We start from the raw sequence: 9823 nt of genomic DNA on the forward strand, positions 1-9823 counted from the left end.
GGTGCCCTCTTCTGGTGCATCTCAAAACAGCTACACTCTACTTATATAAGTAAAAATTAATAAAAAAAAAAAATTTAAAAACAACAAAATAAATGGTTAACAAAATAGCACCAGGGGTTTCATCGCAGTTGCAACTGCTGACCTGAGGAACTGAGGAAGCAGTTGTCTCTCCTAGAAGGCAGGGGCCATCTGTCGCTGGCTTCACACTTGTCTTACTCAGCAGGAGCAGCTGAAAGATTGACAGGACCATAAACATCCGGATAACAGATTACACTTCTGAAAGTTTTAAAATTTAGCTCCTGCCTAGCAAGTTTGTACAGCCTCTAATCTCAGGTAGAGCCAATTCAAGGTCAACTTGGTCTATACCGTGTTTTCCAGACCAGCACAGGGTGCACATATATACACATGCAATCAAAACACTCATGCAAATAAAAATAAAATAAATATTAAAAACAAACATTAATTAAAAGTTTAAGTAATCTCCTATTATATCCATGATGCTAATAACTCAAATTTAGAAATTAACTTTGGAGAAATACTCTTGAGATGTGAGTTAGAGGACAGGTGATTCCGCTGGCCTGCCCTGAGGGACCTAGCAATTGCTTATGTCATGGCCTGTGGCCTCCAGGTGGGATAGGTGTGTGAAGCCTGATAAAGATTCCCAACCACCCCAGGCCTCTTAGCACTCTGCTCTCTCTCTCTCTCTCTCTCTCTCTCTCTCTCTCTCTCTCTCTCCTCTCCTCTGTGTACATGTGTGTGCCTCTCTCTCTCTCTCTCTCTCTCTCTCTCTCTCTCTGTGTGTGTGTGTGTGTGTGTGTGTGTGTGTGTGTGTGTGTGTAAATAGTGTGCTCTTGCTGAGAGAAGATGCTCCCCCCATCTATCTCCTGTCTACATTGCCACTCATCTGCCTCCACTCCTTTCACAACAGGCCTGTCACATGACGTCATTACTCAGTGGCACACCTTGGCACAGGCACAGCATTATAGTTCACAACAATGTGCTAATATGCTACATCCTGCAGTGCTCGGTCCTGGAAACCTGACTGAGTCAATGCAGAAGTGAAGAAATCTCAGACAAGGATGAAACAACAGACAGGCAGGCGGAAAAGCTGGAGTCGCAGGGCTCTGCTTGCTCTGACGGAGGGCGCCTACCTCAGAACTTGCAAAATTTGCACACTTTCTCTATCCAATACAAAGAGAAGGGTTAGCTGGTTTCCACGGGATGTCTCCTTAGTGCAGCCTCAGGCTATAGATCTCAGTGAAGAGGAACCTATGACAAGACTTTCTGTACACTGGCTTTAGCAAACAGAAGGTCAGTTCTTACTCAATACTTACCAGAAAAGGCTTTGGTCTTTCCAGGAGCTGAAGCTTTGTGCCCTTGTCAATGACACACATTCTCTCAGGACCTGATCTCTGCTCCCCACACAGATTTGTGTACATCAGATATTGTTTCAGCATTACTTATCACACACACACACACACACACACACACACACACACACACACACACACACACACGATTATTCCTCACTTGAGAGAAACTGTAAGAATTTGCTGACAGGCTGGACTATGGTCGTGCATGTTTTCAATCCCAGCATTTAGGAGGCAGAGGCAGGCAGATCTCTGTGAGTTCTACGATAATTTCTGATTGTTCTGTTAAGCTATATATACTGCTTTATTTTGTTTTCTTCCAAAACATTGACAGAGTTGGGAGGTAGATCAGTCAGTAAAGTACTTGCTGCACAAGAATGAGGACCCAGGACTGGAGAGATGGCTCATCGATTAAGAGCACTGACTGCTCTTCTAGAGGTCCTGAGTTCAATTCCCAGCAACCACATGGTGGCTCACAGCCATCTGTAATGAGATCTGATGCCCTGAAGACAGCTACATTGTATTTAAAAAGAAGGAGGAGGAGGAGGAAGAAGAGGAGGAAGAGGAAGAGGAGGAGGAGGAAGAAGAGGAGGAGGAGGAAGAGGAAGAGGAGGGCCTGGCTGGGTGGTGCTGGTGGTGGCTGCTGGGCTGTGGTGGTTGCTGTAGTGGCAGCACATACCTTTAATCCCAGCACTTGAACAGAGGCAGAGGCAGGTGGATCTCCAAGTTCAAGGCCAGCCTGATCTCCAGACTGAGTTCCTGAAACAACAACAACAACAGAAACAACAATTTAGGACCTGAGTTTGGACTTCCAGCTCCCATGGAATAAATAGATTGGTAAATAGGTAGGTTTTGGACCCTAGGACTAAGGGACTGAGGTTTATTTTACTTATCAGAGCAAACCTGGTCTCCAGGTTCTCCTAGCAACCCTCAGTCCCGCCCCCAACTTACCAAACCAGGGACTAGGCTGCCCTTCCCCCTGAGACTCTTCCCTATACAATCCAGATATTTTGCGCTCTCTCTCTCTCCCTCTCCCTCTCCCTCCCTTCCCTCTCATCGAGCATGCACTTTATCGCTTTCTTTTCCAACTCCGAATCCTCAGGTGACTTCCCTGGCCTCGGTCCCGGGTAGTGAACTCACCTGAGAGCTGTTTCTCAATAAACCTGCCTTTAATATATTCTAATCTGGCTTGAATTGGTTTATTTCACTGTCAGAGGAGAAATAACTTATCAGTTAGGTAGGTAGGTAGGTAGGTAGGTAGGTAGGTAGGTAGGTAGGTAGGTAGGTAGGTAGGCAGGCAGGCAGACAGAATGCTGCACTAGGGTGCCGGAGATTGCTGGATTGGCCCACCAGTCTAGCTGAACTCAAGGGTATCCAATGCCCTCTTCTGGCCTCCACTGGCACTGCATCCATGTTCACCAATTCCTCTCTCTTACAAACACACACAAATAATTAAAAATAAAATTTAAACTTGTGTTTTCAAGACAGTTTCTCCGTATATCTCTGGCTGTCCTGGAGCTCACTCTGTAGACCAGGCTGGCCTCGAACTCAGAAAGTCGTCTGCCTCTGCCTCCTAAGTGTTGGAATAAAAGGTGTATGTCACCAATACCAACTAAAAATCTTTTAAACACAAAAGAGTGAGCCAACGGTTGACAAGGTGACTCCATAGTGGAGCATTTGCCTTGCAATAATGAGGACAGAATTGTGGTCTATCTGTAAAACAATATCCTATTCAGCAACCAATAACTATTAACGTGTACGACGTGGGCGACTCTTTCTGGGCAGGGTGACACGTGCCTTTAATCCCAGCATTTGGGAAGCAGAGGCAGGTGGATCTCTGCGAGGTGGAGGCCAGCCTGGTCTACAACACAAGCCTCAGGATTTATTACTGAAACTGGAAGAAGAGTCCAAGTTCAAGTTCTGAGGCCAAGATGACTAGGAGAACCTCTCCTCTCGCTGAATTTGTTGGGACCCCCAGGAGGACCCCCAGTTTTCACAAGGGGTAGCAGTGATGGGGATTGGGGTCAATTGCATCTGACCAATGAGGAGAAGGAAATTCCTTTCCATACACTCGGCCTCTGTACCCTCCAGTGGGTACAGTTTCCAACTGCAGGATCTGTAATTCTCCACTTGTTGCCAGCAACAATGCCAGAAAGAAACTCCTAGGCTCCACTGAGACGTCAAACTCACTTAAACTTCTCCCCCTCATTCTCAGCCTTCTCTAGTTCTGAGCTTCAGTGCAGACCCAAGGACTAGCAATCACTTTTGGCCAATATCTCATTCCTTTACGTTTTTTCTATCCTCTGCAATTACTCGACAGAGCCTCAACCCTGGTGTGACTTGGTCCTCTTCTCAGACCTTGGCTTTCTCTCACAAACCTAATAGGCCTCCACACAAACCCCTACGGGAGTGAACTGGCCTACTTTCCCACCAGAAGCCACCTCCTCCATCTGTGACCTAGATCCCATTCCCTCTTGTCTTTTCAGGTCTTTGCTCCTTAAATCAACAATATATTGCATACATACACATGTTTTTAGGCAGTGCTACACACAGTTGCACAACCGCAAACGCCCTAGAAATCCTCCAGATAGCCACCAATAAAAGGCATGTTAAATGAATTGTGGTATAGTGTTCAACTATGAAATTTTTCTGAAGGATAACTAAATGAAGCAACATGGAGGCTTCACAGGACGAAATATGGAAGAGAAAAAGTAAGCCCAAAGAAGAATGATCCACTCTGGTGCCATTTATGAAGGTCGGAGGCAAGCGCTATGAGCTGTGTGAGTTGTGGTGGTGCCTGTCTTCGCCTATAGATGGAGGGCAGGGAGAGGTCAGGCTCTGTGAGTTCTAGGCAAGCCTGGGTTACATAGTAACTTCCAGGGCAGCCAGGGTTATATAGTAAGACCCAGATAAAAGACATGAAACAAACGAACAAAAGAAACAAAAAATAAAGACCCCCTCCCCTAAATAAAACAACACAAAGTAACAACAGCAAAACACAAAGGATATTGAGTTCGAGAGTAGCTAGTCGGTAAAAACACTGTTGGGCTGGAGAGATGGCTCAGAGATTAAGAGCACTGAATGCTCTTCCGGAGGTCCTGAGTTCGGATCCCTGCAACCACATGGTGACTCACAACCATCTGTAATGAGACTTGATGCCCTCTCCTGGTGTGTCTGAGGACAGCTACAGTGGATAAATAAATCTTTAAAAAAAAAACCAAACAAAAAAACCAAAACAAAGAAAACCACTCACTGCTTTTGACGACTAGGGTTCACTTCGCAGCACCTATATGGTAGCACTGGCTAAAGGGAAATTCCAGGCCTTCTTGGGCATGTGTATGTATATGGCACATGTAAAGGCAAACACACAGAAATGAACAAAGAGAGGCTTGAGAGATTGCTGGGGGTTATAGAGTATGTTTTCCTCTTCCAGAGGATCCTTCGTTCAGGTCCTAGCATCTACATGGTGGTCACAACTGCTTGTAGCCCTAGTTCTGGGAGATACGATGCCCTCTTCTGGCCTCTTTGGCTAAACATTATTCACATATACACACATGCAAAACCCTCATACACATAAAAAAAATCTTTAAAAATAATATAAAATTTTGAAGAAAGCAAGTAATAATGAATAAAATATAATTTGTATTTACATTTGAAATTATACATATATCCCTATTTTCAGAAGGAATGATAAATGGGGGCTGGAGAGACAGCTCATTCATTACTAACATGCACTGTCCTGTGGAGTTCCATTCTGTTCCCAGAACCCACGAAAGGCAGCTTACAAATACCTGCAAGTACAGCTAGGGGAATCCCACACTGCTGGCCTCCATGGGCTCCTAAATTCATGTGTACATGCCCATACACAGACACACACATTTAATATTAAAAATAAAAAATAAGGGCTGGAGAGATGGCTCAGTGGTTAAGAGCACTGACTCTTCTTCCAGAGGTCCTGAGTTCAATTCCCAGCAACCACATGGTGGCTCACAACCATCTGTAACGAGATCTGATGCCCTCTTCTGGTGTGCATGAAGACAGTGACTGTACTCACATAAAATAAATAAAAATTTAAAAAAAAAAAAAATAAAAAATAAGAATAATTAATCTGGGGGCTGGAGAGATGGCTCAGCGGTTAAGAGCACTGACTGTTCTACCAGAGGTTCTGAGTTCAATTCCCAGCAACCACACGGTGGCTCACAACCATCTGTAATGAGATCTGATGCCCTCTTCTGGTGTGTCTGAAGACAGCTACAGTATACTTATATATAATAAATAAATCTTTAAAAAAAAGAATAATCAATCTGGGTGTAGTGATGAGTACCTTTAATTTCAGCAGGCTAGCCCGGGGTTTATAGTAATATTTTGTTGAAAGAAAGAAAGAAAAGGGGCTGGAGAGATGGCTCAGTGGTTAAGAGCACTGTCTGTTCTTCCCGAGGTCCTGAGTTCAATTCCCAACAACTGCATAGTGGCTCACGGCCATCTGTAATGGAATCTGATGCCCCCTTCTGGTGTGTGTAAAGACAGTGACCATGTACTCACATACATAAAATAAATAAACAAATAAATGAATAAATACATAAATAAATAAAAAGAAAGAGAGGAAGAAAGGAAAGAAAATAGAGAGCATTTGTAGGATGAGGTACTGGGGAATGGGAAAGATTCAGATATAGTCAGATGAAAGTGTTAACTAGGTCTCAGGCTGAATGATATGTCACAATGCTTTCTTCTTGTTTTGATTTTTTTTTCTTTTTTTTTTTCTTTTTTTCAGAGCTGGGGACCGAACCCAGGGCCTTGTGCTTGCTAGGCAAGCGCTCTACCACTGAGCTAAATCCCCAACCCCTCTTCTTGTTTTGAAAAATAACATTTATTATTTTAATTTTAAAATAAAAAATTATTTGCAACATTCTGTTCTGTTTTTATTTTCTTGAGACAGGGTTTCTCTGTGCAGCCCTGACTGTCCTGGAATTCACTTTGTAGATCAGGCTCACCTTGAACTCACACAGATCCACCTGCTTCTGCCTCCCAAGTGCAGAGAGTAAAGCCTCGCGCTGCTACCACACAGCTATAAAATTATTTTTATAACAATAAAGTTACATTTTACTTATTTACATTTATTTATTTAAGTGTGATTGATGTATTTATGACATTTATATGGTACATTGTAGCTGTTTTCAGACACACCAGAAGAGGGCATCAGATCCTACTACAGATGGTCGTGAGCTGGAGAGATGGCTCAGTGGTTAAGAGCACTGATTGTTCTTTTGGAGGTCCTGAGTTCAGTTCTCAGCAACCACATGGTGGCTCACAACCCTATGTCATGAGAGTTGGTTCTCTCTTCTGGCCTGCAGGTATGCATGCAGGCAGAACACTGTGGACATGATAGATAAATAAATCAAAAATATTTTTAAGGTTCTGAAATGTATTTATCTTATGTGTATGAATTTTTCTCTGCATGAATGTCTGTGTACCTCACATGTGTCTCTGGTGCCTGAGTAGATCAGAAGAGGGCAGAAGATCTCCTGAAACAAATTACAGATAATTATATATCATGATGTAGGTTCTGGAAACCCAACTCCAGTTCTCTGGAGAGCAGTAAGTCTCTTAACTGTGGAGACACCTTTTTGGCCATGTTTTTAAAGTTTTAAAAGTTGTATTATCCCTGGGTGGTGGTGGTGGTGGTGGTGGTGGTGGTGGTGGTGGTGGTGGTGGTGCATGTCTTTAATCTCAGCACCCGGGAAGCAGGCGGAAGCTGATCTGAGTTTGTCATCAGCCTGGTCTACAGACTGAGTTCCAGGACAGCTAGGGGTACGTAGAGAAACTCTGTCTTGAAAAAAAATATATCATCAATCAATCAATCAATCAATCAATCGTGTGTTTGTGTTTGTTCCTGTGTGTTCCTGTGTGTGTGTGTATTGTTGTCCACATGTAGAGGTCAAAGAACAACTTTAAGGAGTGTGCTCTCTCCTTTCACTTAGTGGGTTCTCAGGATTGAGCTTAGTCAGGCTTGGTGACAACTTCCTTTATCTGCTAAAGGATTGCTCCTGTCCTAATTATGTTTTTTTTAAAGATTTATTTATTTTTTATTTTTTTATTTTTTTTTGTATAAATTTATTTATTATATATACTATAGCTGTCTTCAGATACACCAGAAGAGGGCATCAGATCTCCTTACAGATGGTTGTGAGCCACCATGTGGTTGCTGGGAATTGAACTCATGACCTCTGGAAGAGCAGTCAGGTGCTCTTAACCACTGAGCCATCTCTCCAGCCCCTAGATTTATTTATTTATTTATTTATTTATTTATTTATTTATTATAAGTACACTGTAGCTGTCTTCAGACACACCAGAAGAGGGCATCAGATCCCATTACAGATGGTTGTGAGCCACCATGTAGTTACTGGGAATTGAACTCAGGACCTCTGGAAGAGCAGTCAGTGCTCTTAACCGCTGAGCCATCTCTCCAGCTCCTAATTACAGTTTTTTTTTTTTTTTTAATAAAAAAAATTGTATTTACTTAGAAGCATTCAGAATGTCAACAAAACAGCCGCCATTTTTTTTTGCAATTACAGAGTGGTATTCAGTTAACAGAACAACAATTACCTTCGTATAAGCTGCATCAGAGACAACTGAAGATGGAAAAAAAAAGAAAACCAAAAGAAAAAAAAAACAAAAAAACAAAAAAAAGAAAGAAACCAAAAACCAAACTACTGTCCCCATATATAACTAATTTGTGCTGTGCACCAACAAGAACCTGCTTTAATTTCCATGCCAATTTACAACCCCCAGACTGTACCAGGCAAGGTTAGTGGCTATTGAAAATACCACCAGGACAGGGCTAGCTAAAGACACATTCGGTAGTGTGTTAACTATACAAAAAAAGACACTGTACAGTTTTTTTTGTTTTTTTGTTTTTTTTTTCGGAGCTGGGGATCGAACCCAGGGCCTTGCGCTTCCTAGGCAAGCGCTCTACCACTGAGCTAAATCCCCAACCCCACTGTACAGTTTAAAAACAAATCTTACACAGCCTTACATTTCAATTTTTTTCTTTAAAAGGAGTGAGTTGTGTACAGGGGGGTTAAATGCTTTATAGACAAGAAAAAAAACTGCGCTAGAACCAACTTATTCATCATCATCATCTTCTTCTTCATCTTCGTCTTCCTCTTCTTCCTCCTCTTCCTCATCCTCTTCATCCTCCTCATCATCTTCCTCTTCCTTCTTTTTCTTGCTCTTCTCAGCCTTGACCACCCCCTTTTTCGCTGCATCAGGTTTTCCTTTAGCTCTGTAGGCAGCAATATCCTTCTCATACTTCTCCTTCAGCTTGGCGGCCTTCTTTTCATAGGGCTGCTTGTCATCCGCAGCAGTGTTGTTCCACATCTCTCCTAGTTTCTTCGCAACATCACCAATGGATAAGCCAGGATGCTCACCTTTGATTTTTGGGCGGTACTCAGAACAGAACAAGAAGAAGGCCGAAGGAGGCCTCTTGGGGGCATTGGGGTCCTTGAACTTCTTTTTGGTCTCCCCTTTGGGGGGGATGTAGGTTTTCATTTCTCTTTCATAACGAGCCTTGTCAGCCTTTGCCATATCTTCAAATTTCCCCTTTTCTTTAGCAGACATAGTCTTCCACCTCTCTGAGCACTTCTTGGAGAACTCTGAGAAGTTGACAGAAGCATCCGGGTGCTTCTTCTTGTGCTCCTCCCGGCAGGTTTGCACAAAGAATGCATATGAGGACATTTTGCCTCTCGGCTTCTTAGGATCTCCTTTGCCCATGTTTAGTTGATTTTCCTCCGCGAGGCACAGAGTCGCCCAGTGCCCGTCCGGCTCTCGCTTGCCCCGGCGCTGTCTCTATGGAGCTCAATGTACTGCAATGGCTGTCCTAATTACAGTTTTAAGGTGTACTTTTTTTATTTTCTCTGACTATTTTATCTGCATGTAAGTGCCCTGGTGTACGCAATGTCCCCAGAGGTCAGAAGAGAGCACTAGATCTCGTCGAACTGGAGTACAGCTGGTTGTGAGTAGCCATGTGGACTCTGGGAACAGAACCTGGGTTCTCTGCAAGTCATGAACCAGCCTGCCCCCATCTGAGTCTTAAAAGCCGTCTTATACTAACGACAAACCAGGCCCACTATTGTTTACAATTACACGTCTGTTTTTCAAGAATTGACTATGTTCTACCTGTAACCTTAACTACAAATGGTTCTGTACTGCCTGTTCCAGGAAATGGCAACCATGCTTTTTCTTCAAAAAGTTGTAAAAACCATCTTGCAATCTTTCCTTTGGTCCAAAACGTTGTGACACCTACCTTGAATGACCACCTTGCAATTGTGCCTTTGTTTCAGAAGGGCAATGTGACTAATGTGTCATGTTCATGTTCTGCTCCTGTATCCCTGCCTATTTTTCCCACCAAATCCCCCATTTGGAAACACCCACCCCAGAGCTTTAAAAACCTTATC

At 43.2% G+C, this 9823-nt stretch overlaps 1 protein-coding gene across 1 annotated transcript; it reads right to left on the bottom strand.

Moving 5' to 3' along the window:
* Nucleotides 1-8375: 8375 nt before the first annotated feature.
* Nucleotides 8376-9240, bottom strand: LOC116907799 (high mobility group protein B1). The gene has a single exon (XM_032910944.1). The coding sequence runs from the start codon at nucleotides 9138-9140 to the stop codon at nucleotides 8493-8495; it is 648 nt and encodes a 215-aa protein (XP_032766835.1). The 5' UTR covers nucleotides 9141-9240; the 3' UTR covers nucleotides 8376-8492.
* Between the last annotated feature and the right edge of the window lie 583 nt (nucleotides 9241-9823).

The sequence above is a fragment of the Rattus rattus genome, chromosome 8 (assembly GCF_011064425.1).
Source record: "Rattus rattus isolate New Zealand chromosome 8, Rrattus_CSIRO_v1, whole genome shotgun sequence".
In the NCBI taxonomy this organism is placed as follows: Eukaryota; Metazoa; Chordata; class Mammalia; order Rodentia; family Muridae; genus Rattus; species Rattus rattus.